The following is a 26,706-nucleotide window of genomic DNA, read 5'->3' on the forward strand; positions in this document are numbered from 1 at the left end:
TTCCACCACAATGTCTGTGGTGATTCTCAATAATCCTGGTCATGGTTGCCTGAAAAGTGCTTTTTCAAAAGGCAACTGGACTTCAAGGAAAAAGAAAGAAAGAAAGGAAGTCCAGTTGCCTTTTGAAAAGCACCTTTCAGAATTCCATCAAAATATTCACATGTCTGTTGTTGTATGCTGTTGGACTAGAAATCAGGTTTTGCTGAAAATTGGTCTTTTCTACATAACATAACATTTTGATACTGAATATTTGGCATAAAAAAACAAGTAACTCAAGAAATATATATATGGCTCTTCCTGCTTTTTAAAAGCAAACTACTCTATCTCTGAAATAAAGAATGAAGTTGTCTTTCTTATGGAGTGCATAAGTTACTAATGATTATTTGGGGAAGAAGGATTGATTCTGAACTAACTTTACCAAATTGAATGCAGAATGAAGTTTGAACTAAAGAGCGAAGCTTACTAAATAAATAAATAAGAAGGAGTTCAGTTTTGTTTCTTTATCAGCTTTCCCTTTCTGTTCAAATCAGGCCTCATGACAATAATATAGCATTTGGGGAAAAAGATGAAGCTGAGTAATCCAGCTGCAGAAGCCAAAATGGAGAAGATCTCCACAGCCACCATGTACTTTCCCTTGGTGCTCAGATAGGTGGGAACAAATGAAACCCAGACACTGCAAAAGACCAACATGCTGAAGGTGATAAATTTGGCTTCATTAAAGCTATCAGGCAATTTCCTGGCTAGAAAGGCCACCGTGAAGCTGATGGCTGCCAAGAACCCCATAAAGCCAAGGACAATGTAAAACATGATACCTGAGCCTTCGTTACATTCCAGGACAATTTCTTCAGGCATGGAGTGAATGTCTGAATCTGGGAATGGGGGAGAAATTGCCAGCCACACACTACAAATAGTTACTTGCACCAAAGTGCAAGATAGGACAATTGTGTTGGCCAGCCGTTTCCCCACCCATTTTCTGATTTTAGATCCAGGCTTAGTAGCCATGAAAGCAAGGACCACTATGGCTGTTTTTGCCAATATACAAGAAAGAGCTACAGAGAAGATGATGCCAAAAGCAATTTGTCGCATGAGACATTTTACTTGGTCAGGTTGTCCAACAAAAAGCAAAGTACAAAGGAAGGAGAGGAGGAGAACAACTAGAAGACTATAGGTCAGGTTCCTGTTGTTGGCTTTGACAATGGGAGTGTCCCACTGTTTAATGAATATCCCCAGTACCATGGTTGAGATTAAAGAAAAGAAGAAAGCCACGCTTGTCAAGGTGATTCCCAAGGGTTCTTTGTAAGACAAGAAGGTTGTATGTTTTTTAATGCAAAGCACCTGGTCCTTGTTAGGATAGTTTTCTTCCGGACATGGGAAACAGTCATCTGAATCTGGAAGAGGAAATAGAGTTGTCTTACAGATAAGAATTCAGAGTTGGCTCAGCCTTTCCCAACTTTCAGATGAAGCCTATTTCAGTGCCTAGAATTTCCAAACTTTGGATTTGATATCTAACCTACATGAAAGGTTGTAGACCAGGAAAGTTCTAAAACTCAATTGGATAAGAAGAGTAGCATAGAAATTACTCTGACTTTACTTAGTAAGTTTTTGATCAAAGATTCATATTACAGCCTAAATCATAAAAAATCCTGTCTTCCAGATCTGCTTGGTGGGGTAGATGTAACTAGGAAGAGATGAGTTCTTTTTTAAAAAAAAAAACCTGGCTAGGGTTTTAAAGTGATAACCAGCACCTTGGATCTGGAAGAAAATTGATAATCAATGGATCTCCCACAAGAGGGGTGACACATGTATAAATTAGGGGTGGGCTTCCAAGGGGTTCGCAAGGATTCAGGAGAACCACTAGCTAAGATTCTGTGCAGTTTGGAGAAACCCAAATCCCACTCCTGGCTTGCCCTGTCTATCCTGCCCTCCCCCTCCCCTCCTAGGAGTCCCCACACAGTCCATTTTGGATGCAGGTAAGTGCAGGGCACCCGTGGAGGGTTGGGGAGGGTGAAAAACAGGCCTACCGGAAGATCAGGAATCCTGGAGAGGCAGTTTTCACCCTCCCGGAGGCTTGAGGAAAGCCTCCGGAACCCAGGGAGGGCAAAATCACCCCACAACCACCACCGTGGTGCAGGAGGCTGACTAGACCACACCCACCATGGTCACGCCCACCCAGCAACCTGGCAGAGAACCCCTTGCTAAAATTTTTGAAGCCCACCCCTGGTGTAAATGTAGACTTGCATAAAACCATGTGGGCCATTGCATTTTGAACAAACCGGATACTTTTCAAGAGAAGGGCCATGTAGAGCACATTACAGATAATACGAGAATTATCTGTAATGTGCTCTACATGACCCTTCTCTTCATTTCTTCAAATTTCTTAATTAATAATCACAAAATGGGCAAAACTCACTTGAACTTTGCCCATTTTGTGATTATTAATTAAGAAATTTGAAGAATTTGAAGAAGTAGCGGGAGTTAAGATAAATAAAAATAAATCAAAATTGATAACTAAAAATCTTACAAAGAAACAGAAAAAAGATTTGGAAAACAACATACAAATTCAAGCAACCAAGAAAATAAAATACCTAGGGATTTGGCTATCAGCAAGATGCTCCTCAATTAAAGAGAATAATTATGATAAAATAGCAACACAGATCAAGAGAGATTTGGACAATTGGAAAAATTTACAGATATCATTATTGGGAAGGATCACCACCATTAAAATGAATATTCTGCCAAAACTGTTTTTCCTATTTCAGGTCATACCAATAAAACTGGAAAAAAAGTTCTTTGAAATACTAAATAAAATAACATCCAAATTTATATGGCAGGGAAAGCAACCAAGAATTAAATTTAAACTCTTACAGGATACAAAGGACAGAGGGGGAGTAGCACTCCCAGAATGGGAATTGTATTATCAAGCTGCTGGAATAACCTGGCTAAAAGAATGGATAGAAGTAAGGGATAAAAGAATATTAGCAATAGAAGGACACGAGTTACAAGTGTGTTGGCACGCATTCCTATGGGATGGAAAATACAAAATGCACAGTTATTTCAAAAAATATATAGTAAGGAATGCATTGTTGCAAATTTGGTGGAAAATTAAAAAACATCACTATACAAAAATACCAATTTGGGTTTCACTGATAGAAGCAGTAAAACATCCAAATTTAACAGAATTAAATAAAATAATAAGATACAGAGATGTAATAGAACAACAAGGAAAATTGAAATCAAAACAAGAATTGGAATCAGATCTAAATAGATATATTGACTGGTAGACATACACACAGATCCAATCAAAATATAAAGAAGATACAAAAACATATGAAATACAAAGAGATGAATTAGATAAAAGTATGCTAGGAACAGATGAGAAGTTAATTACTAAGGTTTATAAATTCTTATTGCGATATAAAATGGAAGAGGAGATAGTGAAACACAATGATTAAATGGGCACAGAACTTTAATTATACAATAGATTTGGAGAAATGGGAAACAATGTGGCAAGTAAATTCAAAATTAAAGTTAACAAGGAAAACCAGCTGAAGATATTTTATAGATGGCATCTTCCACTGACAAGACTCACAAAGATGTTCCCAAATAATACTCCAATCTGTTGGAAGTGCAAGGAAACTTATGGAACATACTACCAACTATGGTGGATGTGCCCAGCAGCTAAAATTTTTTGAACAAATATAAAGAAATGGCTAGAGAAAATAGTAGACCAACCAATCAAAAGAAAGCCGGAAACATTTTTATTAGGAATATTCATGAGAATGTACACCAAAGAAGTAAAATATCTGATTCTACACATCATAACAGCTGCTCAAATAACATATGCACAAAATTGGAAATAGGAAAACACTCCAACTGATGAAGAAGTGATAGAAATTTTTTTAGAATGTGCTGAGATGGACAAATTAACAAAAGAAATTAAAGAAAAGGAAGAAACAGACTATTATATAATTTGGAATAAATGGTATGAATGGCTTGGAACTAGAAATAGAGAATAATAAATACAGGGGAACATCTAAAAATGTAAAACATGTATATAATAAATATATAGAAATGTATAAAGATAAGGCAATTAGTGTTAGAAAATACAATGTAACCAAAGAAAAAGGGACAATGAAGAAAACGAAATAATAAAAGAGATATGGGGGGAAAGATACAAAACGGAAAGAAGACCACCAAGAAACATTGTTTTAAAAAGAGGATATATTTATATGTTGTACGTTATGTGTTTGTCATATTGTGTTATAATAAAATATTTTTAAAAATAAATTAAAAAAAAGTCTTCAAAGTTATTTTTTGGAGAAATGGAAAAAATTTGTTCTTATCAATGGTAGGAAGAATAAAAATGAATATTTTACCGAAAATACTTTTTTTGTTCCAAATGATTCCTATAAAAATAGAGAGAAAAAATATTCTGATGAACTAAACAAAACAATATTGAAATATATTTGGCAAGGGAACAAAGCCAGAATAAGACTGAAAATGTTGCAAGAATCTAAAAATAATGGAGGATTTGGGCTACCAGACTGGTAGTTATATTATCAAGCATGTGTACTAACATGGTTGAAAGAATGAATAACTCTCAGATATAGAAGTTTACTGTATTTAGAAGGCCATGATCTCCAACAAGGATGGCATGCTTTTTTATGGTATGGTAAGAATAAAATTCATAGATATTTTCAAAGACATTATGTAAGAAATGCTCTACTATTAGTATGGGAAAAGGTGAAATTTATATGAAAATACCAGGATGGCTTTCAACAATGGAAGCGTTTGTTCACCCAAATTTAATAAATCTTGAAAAAACATTAACATACAAAGATATTTTAAATGTGAAAGGGGAACTAAAAGCTAAACAAGAACTACAGGAATAGGGTGTTGATCTATCGTGGTGGCCATAAATGCAAATACAACTGAAGTATGGGAAAGATGTTAAGACTTATGGCTTTTATAAAGAGCAAGCAATATTTGATCAAATACTGTTATTGGTGGATGAAAAGTTAATTAAGAGATTATACAACTTTTTGTTAAGCCTGAAAATGGATGATGGACAAGTGAAAGAAGCAATGATAGCTTGGGCAAAAAAAAATTGGATATAGCATAGAATTAGATAAGTGGCAACAACTTTGGGAAAGGAACTATAAATTGACAATGGTAACTATGTATAAAGAAAATTTGTATAAAATGTTTTATAGGTGGCATTTACCACCAGCAAGATTAGCAAAAATGTTTAAAAACATGTCCAGCAAATGCTGGAAATGTAATCATATAGCGGGCACATGTGGTGGAAGTGCTCAAAAGCAAAAGAAAAACAAAATGGTCGAAAATACATATGTGGTTAGAAAGAATGTTAAAACAGCATATAGATTATAAACCAGAATTATTTTTGTTAGGCATAATACTAGAAAAATATGACAAAGGGAATGTTTATTTGATATTATGTGTCTTGACAGAAGCAAGAATTGTACAATATATGCACAATACTGGAAGAATGAGGAAACATCCACAGAAGACATAATTAAAAAAAATACTAGACTGTGCAGAAATGGACAGACTAACACTGAGGATAAAAGAAAAAGAAGACACAGAATATTATCGAACATGAGACTTGTTTTATCATGGTTGGATAACAGAGTTAGAAATTAAGATTTTAAAAAGTATTATTATGTAAGTAACTGACTCAGTACGCGGTTCACTTTTTCCTTTCTTATGTAAAGGAAAAATATATAAATAAATGGGGAAAAGGTTATTTCTTGGTTTTGCTGTTGAATTTTCCACCCTAAAAGAAAATTATTGACCTTCAGAGTTAATAAGGTAAAGGTTCCCCTCACACATATGTGCTAGTCATTCCCGACTCTAGGGGGTAGTGCTCATCTCCGTTTCAAATCCAAAGAGCCAGCACTGTCCAAAGATGTCTCCATAGTCATGTGGCCGGCAGGACTAAACACCAATTGCACTTGGAACAATGTTCCCTTCCCACCAAAGGTGGTCCCTATTTTTCTACTTGCATTTTTTATGTGCTTTTGAACTGCTAGGTTGGCTGGGACAAGTAATGGGAGCTCACCCCATTATGCGACACTAGGGATTCGAATCGCTGAAGTGCTGATCATTTGATCAACAACCTCAGCATCTTAGCCACTGAGCTATGGCATCCCTGTTCAGAGTTAATAGACATCAACAATTTTTGTATGGTATCTTTTACCTGTCTGGTTGGCAATTTTTCCTGCTGGGCAACGTAGGCATTTGTAACAGCAAAATGGTTTCCATTCTATTTTGATCTTGCTGTAACCCAAGGAGCAATGATCATTGCACAAAGAAAGAGGTTGAGACTGTAAATAAATGAAAATAAAATACATTTAGAATGTAAACATTAACCTAAGAAATTATAATCTTCCAGGAATCTGCCCTTTCATTTTTGTATTACAGTTTTGAAACTTTCCATTTTGGTGTGCGTGACTGGTTTTATTTCATAATGAGTCATGTAAATGGAAAATTTTCTTAATCTGCACATAGATCTCAAAGATTAGGTCTATTAGCACAAAGCTTCGAATTCATTGAGTTACTATTTCTTACACAAAATTCTCTTCAAAGTCCTCTGCATCAAGAATATTTCTTTTCATTTAGCTTATTCATTAATTTCTTCATCTATTCAAAAAACTATTCAGACATAGCTGCAGCATCAATGCAACCCTTGAAAAATGAATAGGAGATACCTGATTAAAAAGGTTAGCCCAGACAATGTTGTCTGCTGATAGAGAGAGGAGGCTTTCCAGTTGAGCTGATGGATTTACTTTTCCAACTTTGATCCTAAGAAAGGATTGATTTGGGAAGGTGACCCAGTTGATAATGTCAAAGCCAGTTGCAACCTTCCCATTCTGGTCAAAGAAAATGTTTTCTCCAGCACTGTTGTTAAATGAGACTTTTCTTAGGTGGTGATGAAGCTCAAGGGAAGAACATCACTGAAGTTAATATGCAGGAATGGCAAAAATAAACAGCAATGCTATTTCAAAAGATATTGTTGCACTCTTAAATGATGGTGCTGATCCATCAGCTCCATCCACAGCAGCCGGAAGGAGTATCAAAAGAGTCAGGGAAGTATTAACAACCCTAGTTTCATTTTTTAAAAAATCAGCTAAAGATTCATGCGTCCATTACCCGCAATTTTCATTCTCAGAGGCTGAAACTGCCAACATTTTGTCCTGTTCTTCTCTCTCATAATTATGCCTCTAACTACAACTAGCACTTAGACTTGTATACCACTTCATAGTGCTTTACAGCACTCTCTAAGTGATTTACAGATTTATCCTCAATATATTGCCCCAAACAATCTGGATCCTCATTTTACCGACCTTGGAAGGATGGAAGGTTTAGTCAACCTTGAGTTGGTTAGGACTGAACTCCTGGCTGTGAGCAATGAGTTAGCTTGCAATATTGCAGGGTTAGTGATGTCTTTTCAAAATTCTCTATGTTTTAAGAGAAAAAGTGTGTGTATCATTTCCCTTAATTTTTCCAAGGAGGGAGAACTTCTCCCGCTGTTCCTAAAATTTAGGAATCCTTTTTTACTTCAATGCATTGTAATCAATAAACTTAATTACATTAAGTTACAATTAAGTTGATTAATTAGAATATAATTATCAATGCCAGGGAGAAGACATACCCATTTTGATCAGCAGATATTACAGTAATTGTAAATTTATAAACCAGAACTAGTACCACTTACTGTATTTATAATATTATAGAAAGACCACATGAAAACATGAATATAACAGTAATAAAATATCTGGTCACACGTAAAGAAACATTCTGGGAGAAATCAACCACTTGATATAAGATGGGGAGATGTGCACATTCTGATCCATCTAGGTCATTTTTCCACCTTATATGTAAATACTCTGTGTACAGTGGTAGCAGTAGTGGGTTCCTCTTACCTTTGCTACCGGTTCAGAACCGGGAGCACATGCACAGGGTCTGTGATGATATCCGGGTGGGTGGGCGGAGCCTCCCGCCGCCTCCACTACCGGGTTGTCCGAACCGGGGCGAACTAGTAGAAACCCACCACTGATTTGTAAATATGGAAGCAAAATCACTTCCTAAATTAGGAAATGCAGGAGATTACCTGCCATACTTGATGACTGAGAAACTTCCTTTTCCTAATACCGGTACTAGCCATTGCTCTGTGTTTGGAGTAGGAAGTAAGCATGTCTTGGAGAGCATGTGCCACAACGTAGATTGCATTGTAGATACTGTAGCTTTGCCCTGTCATGCTCAATTCAAAAACAGAGTCTGGAAGAGTCTCCAGCTTCTCTTCCCCAGTGCAGCTTTTCCCCAACTCTCGGTTTAAAGTAGATTTTGAGAAAGAACATTCAAAGGCTTGTTCCCAAAAGATCCTTGAAAGACTGTCTTTCTCTTCTGGAACATTGTTTCTCATCTGAAGAAATCTATTGAATCCCAATAATTCTTTTGATGAAACTGCAAAGGAAAGAGCACCATGGATGAAGTCCATACTTCTGTCTCTTTGAAATGGAACAGAAGTGTATTCCATTTGGGCTGGCAAAATCCAAACTTTGTCTTTTTTCTCCACGGCTGTATCTGCAACTTCTGAAACAGAGGAGACCATTCTGAAAAATGCCATCAATTGATTTTCTGAATATAAAAGGACAACATTGGAGGTACTTGTCATAATGACTTTGTATATTTCAATAAAATTATCCAGTAGTTCTCCCATCTCATCTGAAAAAATTTCCGTTGGAAACTCTTTAATGTAATCAAAACAGATTCCATTCTGTGAAAACATAATGAGCTCTTCCCTCAGAAATCTTTCACTAATCTCATTTTCCTGAAAAACTATCCCAATCCAAATCCACCTAAAATGCAGCAGCAATTGGAGAATTCCCATAATTTGGAGATGTTCATTTGGAAACATATGATGGAAGAAAACTTCATGAATTATGTTATCAATCACTGGAGCAGAGCCATATGTAAGCTAAGAAGAAAAAGAAAATTGAAATTGAAATGCATTTTTTTTCAAGGGTCGTTTGGGAGCAAACCTTTGCATGTTATTTCACAAAATCCACAAAAGCAGAGTAGTAGTGGGTTGCCCCCGGTTTGGACCGGTTCTGTAGAACTGGTAGTAAAACCGGCGTGAGGCTCCGCCCACCAACCCCAATGTCATCAGGAAGCTTCTGCACATGCATGCGCGTGGCCCCATTGTGAACCGGTAGTAAAAGTAAGTAGAATCCACCCCTGAAGCAGAGGCAGTGTGCGGAGTGTTTTAGAAGTACCATAGACCCTGCCTAGTTTTCAGAAGAGTCAAAGGAAAGGAGCGGGACCAATACTTGTAGAATTGTTAATTTGATGTTAGCCCTTTGATGTAGTCCATACAAGAAGCAAAACAATGAATGATAGCTCTAGCTATATTGAAGATTACATTAATAATATCTTGCAAGATCTCATTCTCTCATGATTTCACAAAGTTTATTATATAAGAGTAGACCCCTCTACCATAACTGTATAATAATGGTAAGAAACACCATCATTTTCAATTCATCATTCAAAAATGCAGGTTGAAGAAAACAAATTTGAGAAACAAGCATAACCATTTTACATAGCCAGTAGCAACTAGATTAGGTAAACTTTTTTTATAGAACCATGGAATATAGGTTTGAAGGAACCCCAGAGATGATATATTCTAATCCCTTCCCAAGGATAGAAATCAAACACATAGTTGTCCAACTTTCCTTAAAAACAGTGATGGAACGCCCCTAACTCCAAGAGACAGTTTGTTTTTCTACCATATATGAAACTTTCATGGAAACCAACAGAGAAATATTTCAAATTAAATCTGAAAAATCTGTTGTAAGATCAAGAGGATTTGTCCTATTTCCTATTTTGTAAAGTGGAAACAAGTGCCTATGGAGGTCATAGTTGTCTCCACAGTGCTTTTCAAAAGGCAACTGGGAATGAAAAAGAAAATGAAGATGTTTTGCTTCTCATTGGATCAACCCCACCATCTTCCTATAACTAATGAAGTTTCTTGGATGAGAAGTGAGATGTCTTTTTCTTCCTCAAGGAAAAAACAGTCCAGTTACCTTTTGGAAAGGCACCTTTGAGGCAAAGATATCTTTTCACAAAATGCTTTGAGTATTTTCTGTAAATTAGGACAGGAAAATTTGAAAGTGTTGTTTAGCCAAATTTTACTTACGTTCAGATTTCCATTTATTACAATCAATAGAGGAAATGTCATTAAAGAGGAAGGCATACATCACTTGGTGTCTTGAGCAGGTCTTACCTGTGGAATCTTGTAAATGCTCAATATGTCTGCCATAACTCGAGAGTTATGAGAATTGGGTCCTGCAATAACACATACTAAATTTTGGTGGATGTTACATCTGTAGTTGGGAATGAAACTGTCATGTGAAGAAAGAAGCTCCATAGAAGCAAGATACGTCCATGTTGCCATGGAATTGCTGTTAGATACACCGAAGCCCAGAGTGATATTTGGCAAGATCTGAGGAGTTGCATTGATCTCATTTACAGCAAAGATCAAGGACAAGATATGTAGATAATTCTGCAGAAACAAACTTCAAAGGAGGGTAATGCCTCTGTCACAATAGTTTCATTTCCACACAGAGAATTTAAAATGAATAATATTTGTTAACAGCAAGGTCCAAAAATAAACTCTATGCCCTCAAAGAAAGTGCGTAGAAAATACTTGTCCTCAGTTTCATAGTGAGTGAAATAGTGAGTTAGATATTTTTATCTAAACTAGATAACATTTTATAGCGTTGTATATTTGTATAGTACCTGATTTTTAAATGTCCACTATTGTACTTAGTAGTATCTAAAAGATATAAAGAATTTGCAGCTTCAAAAATTAATTCTTTATTGTCAAGGGGATTTAATTAGAAAAAAGCTGATGGTATATGCTATGCTAGATTTTTTATGCCATTGAAGTTTGTCACCCAGGCTAAAAAAATCTAGAAAGCAGAGAGGTTGGAGAAAGTTATATATTTGTTAAATGAGACCAAGACAACTGGGAAATGTTATAAAGTTGAAGCCAAGTACGGACTTCCTTCTAGCCATTTATTATAAAATATGTAAGTGATATAGTAGAATCTCTGAGCAGAGAAAGTTTAACTGAAAGGAGGTGAAAGTTGTCATTTAATCAGCCACATTTCAGAGCTAGTATAGTTAAGATTTTTTTTTTACTTACAAAGGATCATCAAGTAATTCTTCAGATGGATTTTTTTGGAAGGTGATCAGGTTAGATATCACGTAAATCAGCGAAATAATGCCACCAATGATGAGATCACCTGAATGATAAGATTTATATTTAATGCTAGGGTTGATGATGGTGCATTTAGCATCATGGCACATAACTCCAGTAAGCCACATTAACAGCCACAATCTGAAGAGCAACAGAGCAAATCTCAGTTGTGCTTTGCCCAAATGATAATTGATATGGCTTCTGAATATAAGGTAATCTAACATTCTGGCTTTTTCTCTTGGATGATCTGAAGGCAGAAAAGTGTAGGAAAAATAGACTCACACAGCCTTGCTCTTCATGCCTCATCTTTGAATATGTTTAGCAACAAAGACTATTAATAACATCAGTCTTATTTGGATTCCAATTCATTGTGCTGTTTGTAACTCCCTAGGGTTCAGGAGTGTAGAATTAAACATGGCCAATTAAAGGGCACAACCACTGTTGATCAACAGTTTCATGAAATTGCAGCAATAATAATTGATCTAATCTTGATGTGGTTTGTTGCTTTCTGTGTAGCAGTAATAAGGGGGAAAAAAGATCACAATCAAAAATAAAGAGAACCAAAGGAAATAAATTCTCAAATAAATAACATTAAAAGGAAAAAGAACAATCTTTCCAGCTTTGCACTGGTATATATGGAATGACTTAGAATTCAGTTTTGCACTTGCAGTAGGCTTCCAAAATGAGAAAGCAGCCATATTCAATCAAGAATATTTCTGGCAGATAATGAAACTTTTTGATTGAATACAGCTGTTTTAGTCTTAGATGACCAAGGGTTAATTACTCTTCTCCGGCAAAAAGTCCTTGAAATATACCGTATTTTTCGGAGTATAAGATGCCCCGGAGTATAAGATGCACCTTAATTTTGGGGGAGGAAAACAAGAAAAAAAAAAAGAATTCTGCCTCTGCCTACCAGCATCAGGATCACCGGCATCCACACTTCCATTTGGATTTTGATAACAAGTAGCACAGATCTTTTTATCAGTTTAAAACAAATCCTATCTATTTAATTGGAGTGGATAGGGTGAGGTGGGGGATACTTTTCATGGGGGCAGAAATCTCAGGAGGTTAAGGAGAAGTCTGCTGCTGTAGAGAGTGGGGATCTCCAGTCCTCACACAAGTTGTTAAGGCAGTGGTCAGAACTGCTGGAGTGGCTTCCAGGCAGACCCTGGGGGAACTCAGAGCTCTCGGTGGCTAAAGGGGAAGAAGAAAACTCTGGGCATGTTGAGAACACACACACTCTTGTTGCTGGAAGAAGGGGAGAAGGGCTGCTTCTCCTGCAGTCTCCTCCACCCCCTGTCCTTGCCCCTTGTGCCTACACTCCTCCCTCCTCAGCCACCTTCTCCTCCCAAATGGTCTTCGTGCCCAGAGGGGCTCCATCCACAGTTGAGGTTGGTTCCCCCCCCCCTTGGTCTCTTAAACTGAACTGCACTGAGGAGCTGGAGGGGGGATGTGTGAAGGAGAAATATCTCAGCTCCCCACAGCCACTTGGCATTTTGACCACCCGAAACGGATTATGGCCGCCTCTGCAGTGGCCGGCTGCTGCTTTCTCCCAGGATCATTTATCAACGAGTCAGAAAAGCAGTGCAGTTCAGTTTAAGAGAGCGGGGGAAACCAACTTCAACCTTCTTCCAGCAACAGGCGAGTGTGCTTTCTCAACGTGCCCAGAGTTTTCTTCTTCCCCTTTAGCCACCAAGGAGGAGGAGGATGCGTGGTTCTGCAAATTGCATTGGAGAATTGGGGAGGAAAACACCAGAAAATGTGATGCATGGAGGGAATGCTCTTGCAAAATAGGCGCTTCTGCATAGAGAAGCGTAAGGCAAGGTGCTCGCTGCCCAGTCTGCCCCTTCTCCAGACTACCCAGGCTGAGGGCAGTCAGCTTCTGCTTCTGGCACGGGAGACAGATCTGGCCAGGAGGAAAGAGAAAGTGAGACTGGAGAAAAGGAGGAGGAGGGTGCGTGGCTTTGCGAATTGCTTCGGGGAATTGGGGAGGAGCCATTTTGCCTTACACCTCTCATGCAGAAGCACCTACTTCACAAGAGCATAGCCTCCATGCATCATGTTTTCTGGCATTTTCCTCCCCGATTCCCCGATGCAAATCGCAGAGCTGCACGCCCTCATGAAAATGCGGCAGTGGCAGTTTTCAGTTGATTCCAAGCAGCACCCTAACTGTTTCCGCTACCCATCTCCTAGCGTGCGGAGACCGAAAATGCGATGCTCATTTTTGGCAATGTGAGGATCCCCACCACCTGAAACCACTGGAAAATGCGACGCACGGAGGCCAACAATCTCCCAAAGGCGGGGGCCGGTGGGTGGGTGGGGCTACATTCGGACTATAATACGCACCCAGATTTTCACCCCCTTTTTGGGGGTAAAAAGGTGTGTCATATACTCGGAAATATACGGCAGTAAACTTGATTTGTTTTACAAAATGTATGGACAATACTGTTGTTATGGTTGATTGACTCAACCTTGATTTGTGGTGCTTATAGGAAGAAGTCCATAAATTTGTATTGATACTTTCAGAAATGGTTTTCCATTCTATTCTTCTTAGGGCCAAGAGGGAATGACTGGATCAAATGTCTATGGAGATTCTCAGTCATTCAGTTCATGGTTGTCCCAAAGATGCTTTTTTCAAGAGGCAACTGGATTTTCTGGTTTTTCTTTGAAGACATTCATTGGTGGGATTAAAATTTTTTTACTACCAGTTCTGTGGGTGTGGGTTGCTGGTCATAGTAGGGGAAGTATACTGTAAAATCTCCATTCCCACCCTACTCCAGGGGAAGGATACTGTAAAATCTCCATTTCCTTCTGATCAGCTGGGACTCAGGAGGCAGAGAATAGATGGGGGTGGGGCTAGTCAGAGGTGGTATTTACTGGTTCTCTAAACTACTCAACATTTCTGCTACCGGTTCTCTGGAACTGGTCAGTACCTGCTGAATACCACCTCTGATTTTGCTTCTCATCCAAGAAGCTTCTGACTGAAGGTGGGGAATGGAAGGATTTATACTCCTTGCAGACAGCTGTTCATTTGCATTCTTTTAGAGAGTCATTGAGGCCACCTGGAGGTTTATCTGTGTCATCAGGGTCAACTGAGTAGGGCAAATGGGGTGGACCTTTCTTAGAATTGTTAAAAGGACTATGTTGTAGACTGGAGATATGATGTTTTATCCTTCCCACTCTCTCAACTGGATCAAACTTATCCAGATGATGTTTATGTCAAATGCAAATGTGGTTGTCATTTGGTTGTGGCCTATGACTATGAGAAACTGGATATGAAAAGTAATGAAGGTAAATCTTAGAAGGGCTGACTTGCTGTTTAGTTTTTCTGCTGCGATCTTAACCTGGGTGAAATGACATTCTCTTTGAGGGTGTGGGAGTCTTTAAGTTGAGATTTTTCCTGGGCTCCTGGCTATTGATCATCAATCAGAATAGAGCTGGAAAGAACCTTGGAGGCCTTTCTTTGAAGTCTGGCAACTGATATTGTGATAATGTTATTCAGTATAAAAAATAACACACTGTAACAGCTTTAATAGTTCAATAGAGCTCGAAATTTCTTGATTATAATATCAGGAAAATTATCACATACAAATCATGGATTCATGTGTTTTACTATGTATTTTCATACATACACTTTTTGCTTTTAAACTCTCTTTTTATTCATTAGCTGTTGTTATTTTGTTTATGAAATGCCTGTTGATGGACAAGGAAGATTTGGTAAATTTCAAAATTGCTAGAAGAATTAAATAGACAATGAATAATTTCCATGCCCCAAGTATAAGACTGTTAAGGTAATTGGGAAGTGTTGAACGTAAATCAGCTTTGATACTCCCCCCTGGGGTAATTGCACTTGATTAGAGATGGATGGATCTTGTTTTTCCATGCTGTATACTTTATTTTATTTATTTGTTTCCATTTATATACCACCCTTCTCCAATAGGACTCAGGGCGGTGAACAGCCAAAATAAAAACAGAACATACAAAATTTAAAAACAGTTTAAAATGATTAAATATTTTTTTGGCCGTAATTTAAAACAACCCAATTTAAAATCAATTAAAATTTAACTCAAAACTGTGGGATCAAGCCAGCCCGGCTAGTTGAAATAAATAAGTTTTCAGGGCCCGACGAAAAATCCAGAGGTCTGTTATTGTACGTATCTCTGGGGGGAGGTTGTTCCAGAGGGTGGGTGCTGCCACAGAGAAGGCTTTCCTCCTGGGGATCGCCAGCCGACACTGTCTGGCAGACGGCACCCTGAGGAGGCCCACTCTGTGCAAGCGTACTGGCCGGTGGGAGGCTATTGGTGGCAGAAGGCGGTCTCGTAAATACCCCGGCCCTAAGCCATGGAGCGCTTTTAAGGTGGTCACCAACACCTTGAAGCGCACCCGGAAGACCACCGGGAGCCAGTGCAGCTCGCGCAGGAGAGGTGTCACATGGGAGTACCCCGTCGCTCCCATAATCCCCCGTGCAGCTGCATTCTGGACCAGCTGGAGCCTCCGGGTGCACCCCAGGGGGAGCCCCATGTAGAGAGCATTGCAGTAGTCCAGGCGGGAGGTGACTAGTGCCTGAGTGACCGTGCGTAGGGAGTCCCGATCTAGAAAGGGGCGCAACTGGCATATCAGGCGAACCTGATAAAAAGCCCCCCTGGCCACGGCCGCCAAATGATCTTCTAAAGACAGCCGTGCATCCAGGAGGATGCCCAAGTTACGAGCCCTCTCTGTAGGGGCGAGTGATTCACCCCCAATAGCCAGTGATGGCGCCAGCTGTCTATATCGGGGCACCGGAAGCCACAGCCACTCAGTCTTGGAGGGGTTGAGTTGGAGCCTGTTTCTCCCCATCCAGGCCCGCACGGCCTCCAGGCACTGGGACATCACTTCAAGGGCATCGTTGGGGTGGCCTGGGGTGGAGATGTACAGCTGGGTGTCATCAGCGTACTGATGGAACTCCACCCCGAAGCCACGGATGATCTCACCCAGTGGCTTTACATAAATGTTGAACAGAAGGGGCGAGAGGACCGACCCTTGTGGCACCCCACAAGCAAGGTGCCTCGGGGTCGACCGCTGCCCCCCTGTCAACACAGATTGCGACTGGTCAGAGAGGTAGGAGGAGAACCACCGCAGAACGGTGCCCCCCACCCCAGCCCCTCCAACTGGTGCAACAGGATACCATGGTCGATGGTATCAAAAGCCGCTGAGAGGTCTAACAGGACCAGGATAGAGGAGCAACTTTAAAGAAAGAAAACCCGAAATATATTCTAAGAAACATTTTATTATAAAGAAATAAAACAAACTAGCTAACTACATTTTACTGGACAAAGGAAGTTTGTCAGGAAGTTTCTTCTTAAACTTGGACATGCGCAGTAGCTCAGAAATCACAAGGCAGTCTTATCTCTGTTGCTAAGAGACATGATAAAGTTCTCGGGCAGGCTACCGTAAGTCTTGGGATGGAAGCTCAGCTGGCAAACACATAACGCAGTGACAGGAAGGTCTGAGATTCTATTTTCCCACTTATTAGAAGTGAAATTTAACAACATTGATTTTGAAGAAAACCTCTCAATCTGTTCAAATACAGAAGTTGAGATTCTATTCAAGTGTTTTCCTGAGTTAGATCTGTAATTTATATGGATACTTAGAGATATCATCTCTCACTGCCTGATGTCTCGATGTTTGTAATCATAGTTATTTCTACTGGAAGATCAGGCCAATATTTTTTGCTACAAAATTCATAAAGTTATGTACTACTGCAATTTTAGTTAGAAGACAATTCCTTAAATGAAAGACCTTGATGGCATCTGTGTATATTGCTCCCATCACACAATTAATATGTACATATATACCCTTTTTTCCCTCACTTCACAGTTCTCCTTTAAATTTAGAAATTGTTGTCAACGGTTTTTATAAGATTTATTTTTCTATCTTTTTTTCCCTGTTTTGGTCTATGAATTTGAAGCAAATAAATAGATTTTGATGCAACATGAGAAAAAGTTTCAAATCTTATATATTAAGTTTAACATGTTTCACAATTTTGTTTATGATTGAAACAAAACAAAATTAATGCAGTGTCTTAACCACAGAAACATGTCTAAGGTTTCAGCTTAGAGAAGTTATACCACAATGAAGTGGGAAAAATCAATTTTGTTTCTTTATCAGTTGTTCCTTTCTGTTTAAATCAGGCCTCAGAACAATAATGTAGCATTTGGGGGAAAAGATGCAGCCCAGTAATCCAGCTGCAGAAGCCAAAATGGAGAAGATCTCCACAGCCACCATGTATTTTCCCCTGGTGCTCAGATAGGTGGGAATGAATAATATCCAGACACTGCAAAAGACTAACATGCTGAAGGTGATAAACTTAGCCTCGTTAAAGCTATCAGGTAGCTTCCTAGCAAGGAAGGCCACTATAAAGCTAATAGCAGCCAGGAAACCCATGAAACCAAGGACTAGGTAAAACATTGTGGTTGAACCTTCATTGCATTCCAGGACAATTTCTTCAGGCATGGAATCCATGTCAGAATCTGGGAATGGGGGTGAAATAGCCACCCAGACTATACAAATAGTGATCTGCATCAGGGAGCAAGATAGGACAATAGAGAGAGCAAGGTTTTTCCCCACCCACCTCCTCATTTTGGAGCCTGGCTTGATGGCCATGAAGGCAAGAACAACAATGGTTGTTTTCCCTAATATACAAGAAATGGCTACAGAGAAGATGATGCCAAAAGAAGTTTGTTGTGTGAGACATTTCAGTTGGTTGGGCTGCCCAGGGAACAGCAGAGTGCAGAGAAAAGAGAGCAGAAGTACTATGAGAAGAACAAAAGTGAAGATCCTATTGTTGGCTTTTACTATAGGAGTGTCCCAGTGACTGATAAAGATCTTAAGCATGAAAGCTGAAGTGATGGAAAAAAATAAAGCAACAGTTGTCAGTATGAGACCAAGTGGTTCTTTGTAAGACAAAAATACGATGCGTTTGGGAATGCAAAGATTGTGAGCTTCATTTGGATATTGGCCTTCTGAGCATTGAAAACAGTCATCCGCATCTGAAAAATAAATATTTACAATGATATATATATTTTGAATGGCCATTTTTGGCCGTAGGGGTGGTAAAAGTTGTTTGCTGAATGGATAAATATGATATAGACCAGGGCTGTCAAACTCAATTTTATTGAGGGTTGCATCAGGGCTGTGGTTGACCTCAGGGGACTGGGTGGGCACAGCCAACTGGGTGGATGTGGCCAGCTTGATGCTACTCCCAAAACTGCTGGCATGCTTCCACCAGGCCAACACCCACCCTGGCCCAAACTTTCCTCTTCACACTGGATAAACCGGGCCAAAGCTATGTTGGCTTGATCTTTCCTCTTCGCACTGCGTAGACTGGACCAAAGCTATGTTGGCCTGATATTTCCTCCTCACACCAGGTAAACCAGGCTGGAGCTACACTGGCCTGATCTTTCATTGCACTGGATAAACTGGGCTGAAGCTACACTGGCCCGATCTTTCCTCTTTGCATTGGGTAGACCAGAACCGCCCCAGAGCTGGATCCAACCACATTGCTGGCCGCATCTGGCCCACGGGCCTTGAGTTTGACACCCCGGTCTAGGACTGCATAATTCAAATGCAGTTCAAATGTAGAGTGAAGAATTTAGATGTATAGCCTAGAATTTTATTGGGAAGAAAAAATGGAGTGAGGGGAAAAATGGGAAAGAAAGGTTTCCCATCTTCTTATCTCCTCTGTAATGAATTCATTGTGGTCCATCTACCAAAATTCAATAATGGTGGTAGTAGGAATGGAGTTAGAAGTTTTTGACACATGATTGCTGCTTGTTGTTTTCCTCAGACAAAGGTTTTCCTTTGCTATTAGTAAAATATTAAAATAAGGTATGCATTCAGATAATTAATCAATCAATATTTATTTATATTTCACATTTCTGAACTGCCCATCTCCCTCAAAGAAGCGCATGAAATAGCCTTAGGTCCTGAAATATCCTTATCCAGAGAAATATCCTGTTTAACTGTAACTGCAGGGATGAAATGCTACTGGTTTGCACCGGTTCGGGTGAACCAGTAGTGATAAAAACTACCAGTTCAGGTAAACCGGTAGTAAAAAAAACCCAAAAAACTACCAGTTTGGTTGAAGCAGTAGTTAAAAAGCTACCGGTTCGGGTAGTTTTAAATTTCTGGGCATTTATATCTCAGAGGACTTCTCATGGACTATGAATGCTAACATGCTTATGAAGAAGGCACAGAAGAGGCTGTACTTCCTGAGAATGCTCAGGAAGATAAATCTAACTCAGCATCTACTTCTTTCCTACTATCGCAGCACCATTGAGAGTGTCCTGACATACAGCATTCTTGCATGATATGGGAACAGCTCTGTAGCGGACAAAAAAACTCTACAGAGAATCATTAAAACTGCCCAGAATATCATCAGACTCCAGCTACCAGCCCTGGACAACATCTTCGAATCTCGCTGTTTGAGAAAGTTGCATAATATTCTCAGAGACTTTTCCCATGCTGCTTACAATCTTTTTGGACTGTTGCCTTCTGGCAGAAAATACAGAACAATTAAAACTCAGACCACACATTTTCTGAATAGTTTTTATCCCAGAGCTATAATTGCATTCAACAATGAACTAAAGGCCAAAAAAAAAAAAACTTTTGGGACTCCGCAGAGAGTTCTACCCACCTCTGCCGGCTCTATCTCCGTTTCCTCATGGAAACGGAGTTTTTTCGAGCCGCCATTCCGTTGTGAAGGCGGCTCTAACAGGCAATGGAAGCTGACGATCCCAAAGGAACGTCTGGCAGCGACAAACAGCAACCCGGAAGCCCCCAACCCGGAAGGGGTTGTAGTGGGTAGGAGTGTGTTTGGGGATTGTTATGTTATATGTGTTGGACCTGGTCTTTGGATGTTAAATGAATTTCGTTGTATGGGTATACTGTGTAGACACGTACAATGACAATAAAGTTATTTATTCTTGAACCAGTAGTTAAAAATAACTACCGGTTCGGACGAACCGGTATTTCCGATGATCAGCTGTGCCATGCAGTTTTTATTCACTAGAAAGCAGGAAATCCTGCTTTCTAGTGAAGCTAAATCGCGTGGCACAGCTGTTTCCCCCCTCACTGTTCTACTTACCTAGTGAAGTCTTCTTTTTCCACACGAAGTGCATGTTTGGGGTGCATGCACAGCATGCTTTTGGCACGCGCTGTGCATACGCGGGCAGAGAACTGGTGGTGATCCGCAGAGGATTTCACCACTGTGTAACCCCAATTAGTTCACTGCTTTTTACGAATAACTTTCCTTGACGAAAATAGCTGGGGATAAGACTTGTTTAAACTAGATCTTTTCATTTCAGCCTACTGGTCCCATAGCTCTTCCATGTAATCAAATCCTTTTTTCCCCCCATTCCTCTTGCTCAGTCAGAGGCAGATGTCACAAGTCTGATATAATTTTGCTACTGAAATTTTTTATTCCATTCTGCAGGATTGTATGTACATGGCACTATAAGCTATCCTCAGGGGCTGCCCCAAAGAAGAGGGAGTCAAGCTATTCTCCAAAGCACCTGAGGGCAGGACAAGAAGCAATGGGTGGAAACTAATCAAGGAGAGAAGCAACTTAGAACTAAGGAGAAATTTCCTGCCAGTTAGAACAATTAATCAGTGGAACAACTTGCCTCCAGAAGTTGTAAATGCTCCAACACTGGAAGTTTTTAAGAAGATGTTGGATAACCATCTGTCTGAAGTGGTGTAGGGTTTCCTGCCTAAGCAGGGGGTTGGACTAGAAGACCTCCAAGGTCCCTACCAATTCTGTTATTCTCTTCTCTTCTCTTCTCTTCTCTTCTCTTCTCTTCTCTTCTCTTCTCTTCTCTTCTCTTCTCTTCTCTTCTCTTCCATTATGTGGAAAATTTAGCATGGATCTCCATTTTGTTCCAGATTGGGCAGTTGCTTCATTTCATGTAGCAAAGGAAGTTTATAAACAAAACCATCCAGTGGGGATGCTACATATTCATTGCTGTATCCTTTGGAAGACATAATCATGATTTTCCATTGCACCCTGAGTCCTATGTTGGTACAGTTCAAAAAACCCTTTTATCAGTAATCAATAACTGTCTCAAAGTATCAATTGAGATTCCAAGAAATATATCAGGTATGTTCTGTATAGTATTATTATTACCCTTACCTGTCTTGTTAGAAATTTCCCCAGTTGGACACCGAAGGCAATCATAGCAGCAAAATGGCTTTCCTTCTCTTTTTATCTTGCTATACCCTGAAAAGCAATGGTAGTTGCATACAGAAAAGGGCTGTGCCTGTTGATAATTAATAATGGGATATCTGTGAATTTGTCCTTAATAGTCAGAATTATTACAGTTGAAGATTTTGTATTCCCCTGGCTCTGATATTCATATTGAATATTTCTATCTGGATATAATATTAGCATATGTAGGCCTGATTAGGTTAGATTGCAGGGGTGATAAGGAAATATAATTTTATGTTGTTTTATTCTATTTTACATGTTTAGGTATTAAATTATTGTATTTTACCCTACTTTAATTTAAATTGTTGATTTAGAATTTTATTGGTAATATGTGTTTGAACCTGTACGTTGATATGGCCTATAGGCTAATATACCATAGTTTTTGGACTATAAGACACACTCTCCCCCTCAAAAGTAGGTGGAAAGGTCTATGCATCTTATAGAGCAAATGTTGTTGAAGCCCCACCCACCTGCCGGGCCCCACGCTTCAGCCTCTGCATCCCAGCAATTTGCCTCCTTGCAGCAAACAGCAAACAGCCTGGTAAGCTTCAGCATACTCTGATTTAGCATGAGCAGCTGATTGGCGGTTGAATTGGCCTCCCAGAATACCAATGATCAGCTGTTCCAGGCTGCGTGGACTGCAGTTGCCTATTGCCATTTCTGTGCACCCCATTTTCAGCCCCCACATGTCCCATTTTCTGCATATCCCATTCAGCGGCAATAAGTGGTGTAATCCCCGCAGCCTGGAACAGCTGATTGTTGGTATTCCAGGAGGCTGATCCAGCCACTAATCAGCTGTTCATGTTAAACCAGGCTGTGCTGAAGCTGACCAGGCTGTTTTTCTTGTTTTCCTCCCCAAAAGCTAAGTGCGTCTTATAGTCCAGAATGTCTTAAAGTCTGAAAAATACGGTATATATAGACTGAAAATTGATTGTCAGGTCAATCCATTTGTAAGATTCCTAATCCAAGATTGACATTCATTTGGCACCATGAAACTTGTAGAGACCCTTATGATTTTGGACAAATATTTAAAAAGTTGCTGATTACACCAGGATGAAGAAACCAAGCTGGAGAATAGCCAGATTGTGAGAAGTAAAGCACTTAGTCTTCCTAGATGTAGGAAGTTTAGGATATTTCAGTTGGTGCAGAATCTGGCTTGACTGGTTGGTGAAATCAGTTTCTGGATGGGACATTAAACAAAGATTTTACTTTTATACATATTTGAAATATTTAATTAGCAATAGAAGTAGCAATAGCATTTAGATTTATATACTGCCCCAAGATGCTTTATAGCACTCTCTGGGTGGGTTACAATGTCAGAATTATTTGAATCTTGTCCCCAACAATCTGAGTTCTCATTTCACTGACCTCAGAAGGATGGAAGGCTGAGTGAACTTGAGCCCTGTCGGGATCAAACAATATTGAACTCAACCACTGCACCACCAGGGCTCATCATCATCAATTAGGTAAAGGTAAAGGTTCCTCTCACACATATGTGCTAGTCATTCCTGACTCTAGGGGGTGGTGCTCATCTTCGTTTCAAAGCTGAACAGCCAGCACTGTCTGAAGACGTCTCCATGGTCATATGGCCGGCATGACTAAATACCAAAGGTGCACGGAACTCTGTTACCTTCCCACCAAAGGTGGTCCCTATTTTTCTACTTGCATTTTTTATGTGCTTTTGAGCTGCTAGGTTGGCAGAAGCTGGGACAAGTAACGGGAGTTCACCCTGTTACGCGGCATGGCACTAGGGATTCAAACCGCCGAACTGCCGACCTTTCAATCAAGTGTCTTAGCCACTGAGCCACCACAGCCTTTATATCATCAATTACTTAAGCACATATACCAAATATTCTCATGAATCTATTTAAATAATGGAATGCTGATTTCACCAATTTTGAAATTAGCATAGAACTTACTTGGTTAAACATGGTGGGCCAGATAATACTCTCTGCAGAAATCTTGAGCAGCTTGTTTGGGAGACCAAATGGATCTACCTTCCCAACTTTGACTCGATGGAAGGATTGGTTGGGCAAAATGACCCAGTTGATCACATCGAAGCCAATTGCTAGCTCTCCCTTTTGATCAAAGAATATCCTTTCTCCAGCACTGTTATTAAATGAAACAGTTCTCAGGTGCTTATGAAGCTAGAGAAGTAATGGAAAAAAGTAATAAAAAAATGTGATCATGAACAACTAAGGATTTATATTTTTTTGGCAACTATGGATAAATAGTACATCAGAATCCCCATGTATGTTAATAGGCTGGAAGGAAAGAAGGAAGGAAGGCATATACTGTATTCTTGTCCCTTCCTCCCCATCTCTAGTTATAACATGTGTCTTATTGTAATTTTTAATGTGATTTTATATATTTATACGTTTAATTTTAATGTTGTAAGCTGCCTGCCCAGAGTTGCCTTGTGTGATGGGCTGAAAACAAACTTCATAAATAAGTATAAAAGGAAGGAAGGAAGGAAGGAAGGAAGGAAGGAAGGAAGGAAGGAAGGAAGGAAGGAAGGAAGGTTTCTATGGAGATTCTCAGTTATCCAGGTCATGGTTTTCTTGTTTTTTTTTTCTTCTTTTTGCATTTCCTTCAAATTTAAGGATATTAAATCCTTTATTGTTTCTACATCTCCCATATCAGTGGGGGTCACCCTTAAGACATACAAAAATACTAGCAAAAGATCCTATTGTTGTCTCCTGCTGGCGGCCAGCAGAACTGGCAGCAGAGTCAGACAGTGAGGCAGAACTTGGGCCAGTCCTGGGGGCTGGGGAAAGCTTGGATGAGGGCTCTGCATCACAGGCAAAAAGGGAGGTAGATGGCAGTGAGGCAGAGGAACAGCTGGAACCCGTTCCCAGTGCACACATACACAGAGCTGCAAGAAAACAAGAATGACTCAGAAAGCAGGATTGACTCAGGAGTAAAGCCACACCTTGGAGATGATTGGGCCCTCCCATAAGAAATAAAAGAGAAATAAACAGGGAGTGGGCTTTTGCAGTAAACAACTCATTCGTTCCATGACTCTGAGAGACTCTGTGCCAGGTTTTGCTTTCTACTGTGGTTGGAAACAAATTATGTGGCAGCTTGCCAAACGAGATAAGATGTGTTGAGAAATATTCCTTTAAAAAACTGTTTGGACAAACCTTGCTGACTGAATGAACGTAATTCACAGTTGTGTAAATAAAAGAGGTTTTGCCGGAATCAGTTTTGCCTCCTGCTTGTTAATGTTCTGCCCCAATCAGCTCCGGATTCCCGCAGATATTGACACACACCAACGGTCCTTATCAAATTTATTAAGTAGCAAGAATAAACCAAATCTGGCAAAGGTTGGCAACCAGCTCAGAAAACAAGATACGATAAGACTTTTCCAAAATGCTCAGATGATAATTACAAGTTGTTTCCAGCAAGAAACTTACTAATGGTGTATGACTTAAATAGGTTAAGGGAGTGGCCAATTATCCTCAAGCCTTACTCTTGAGGAGACCTCCTCCTCCTGAGTAGCCACTCCTGCCTTTTGGCAGCCCTAAGTGCTCAAGCATTGAGGAGAGGCTCCTCCACTTCGCTCTCTCCACTTGAAGGAGCCTCTGGAGGTTCTGAAGGACCTGGCTGAGTCTCTGCCTCTGGCACCACATCCTGTTCAGCCTCCACGCCAGCTGCTGGTGTGACACCATACCAGCCTCCTCCTCATCGGAATCAGCCACGATCCGTGCAGGCCGCTGGTGGGCCACAACAGTTAAGGGAGCCTAGGTCAGAACATCTATCTATCTATAATCATTCCTACTTAATGTATAAAGGGCATTCAACCTCTTACTCTTACCTGCCACGCATATCGATTCCACCTCTTAAGTTCTGAGCCATTTCCTTTTGTCTTGAGCTGGTATTTTGATGAAAGCAGAGCTTGCAAAGCATGTGCCACAGCATGGACTGCATTATAGACACTGTAACTCTGACCAGTCATCCTGGTGTCAAACACTGACTGAGGAAGGGTCTCCAGCTGCTCCTCACCTGTGCATTCATTCACAGCATCCTCCTCTAACATGGCTTTGGAGAAAGAACACTCAAATGCATTTTCCCAAAACACTCTGATCAAACTGTCTTCCTCTGCAGAAGTAAATTTTCTCATCTGAAGAAACCTCTGGAAACCCAAGACATTCTTTGAGGAAACTTCAAAAGACAGGGACCCATGAATGAAATCCATAGTTCGATATCTTTGAAAAGGGAGTGATGAAAACTCCATCTGGGCTGGCATTATCCAAATTTTGTCTTTTTTCTTCACTGTCACATTCTCGTAGTCTGAAATATAGGGCAACATCCTCAGAACGACTATCTCCTGGTTTTCACTATGGACAATCAAAGCATTGGCAGTACTGGTCATAATAACATTGTAAACTTTTATATAATTTGTCACAAGATTATATATTTCATTGGAAACTGATGACTTTGGTAACTCTTCCACAAAGTCAAAGCAAATCCCTTTCTGAGAAAACAAGGCAAGATTATTCTGTAGAAACCTGTCTCGTTTCTCATCACTTTGGACAATTAATCCAATCCATATCCATTGAAAATAGAGCAACAATTGGATCATTGCCTTAATTTGAAGATCTTCATTTGGAAATGCCCGATGCAAGAAAATGTCCTGTGTGCTGACATCCAAAACTGGAGCAGAGCCATATGTCACCTAATATAATTTAAAATAATGATAAGAATTATAAATTATAAGAAATAATTTAAAAAGAAGGTTAAAACAGAACATGTGTCTAAGAATAAAGACTTCTGCAGAATCAACTGCTATATTGAGATATTGTCCAAAACACCAAGAAAACAAAACTTTCGTTTCTGTTTGCATTCTAAAAACAGAATATAAAATGAATTAATTTAATTTATTTTATTTAATTTATCAAATTTCTATGCTGCCCAACTCCCAAGGGACTCTGGGCAGCTTACAGCAAAAAATAATACAACAAAGAACATAGGAAAATTATTAAAAAACATTATAAAAACATTTTAAAAACATTAAAAGTCCATACACACCATTCATGTCCGGATCTTGCAAGATTGTAACAGCGAGATCAACGGCCCCAGGCCTGCCGGAAAAGCCAGGTCTTCACCGCTTTCCAGAAGGCCAATAGGGTGAGGGTAACTGGTTCCAGAGAGCTGGGGCAGTCACAGAGAAGGCCCT

The 26,706-nt window shown here is 39.7% G+C and overlaps 1 protein-coding gene across 1 annotated transcript; it reads right to left on the minus strand.

Annotated features, from left to right (window-relative positions):
- Positions 1-486: 486 nt before the first annotated feature.
- Positions 487-25,725, minus strand: LOC117657503 (vomeronasal type-2 receptor 26-like). Its single transcript, XM_034405635.3, has 8 exons — positions 25,345-25,725; positions 12,904-13,190; positions 11,231-11,425; positions 10,307-10,484; positions 8,135-9,001; positions 6,732-6,959; positions 6,221-6,347; positions 487-1,388 (listed from the first exon to the last, which is right to left on the minus strand). Exons 1-8 carry the CDS (start codon positions 25,723-25,725, stop codon positions 487-489), a joined length of 3,165 nt encoding a protein of 1,054 aa, XP_034261526.3.
- Positions 25,726-26,706: the final 981 nt, after the last annotated feature.

Source organism: Pantherophis guttatus, chromosome 4 (assembly GCF_059756535.1).
Source record: "Pantherophis guttatus breed Tessera chromosome 4, ASM5975653v1, whole genome shotgun sequence".
Taxonomy (NCBI): Eukaryota; Metazoa; Chordata; class Lepidosauria; order Squamata; family Colubridae; genus Pantherophis; species Pantherophis guttatus.

Coding starts and splice junctions, on each gene's coding strand:
- LOC117657503 (XM_034405635.3), bottom strand. CDS start 25,725: ATGGATTTCATTCATGGGTCCCTGTCTTTTGAAGTTTCCTCAAAGAAT. Junction 13,191..25,344: donor GGAATCGATATGCGTGGCAG/GTAAGAGTAAGA, acceptor CCTCCTGGCCAG/ATCTGTCTCCCGTGCCAGAA. Junction 9,002..10,306: donor GCATTTACAAGATTCCACAG/GTAAGACCTGCT, acceptor TTTTCTTCTTAG/CTTACATATGGCTCTGCTCC.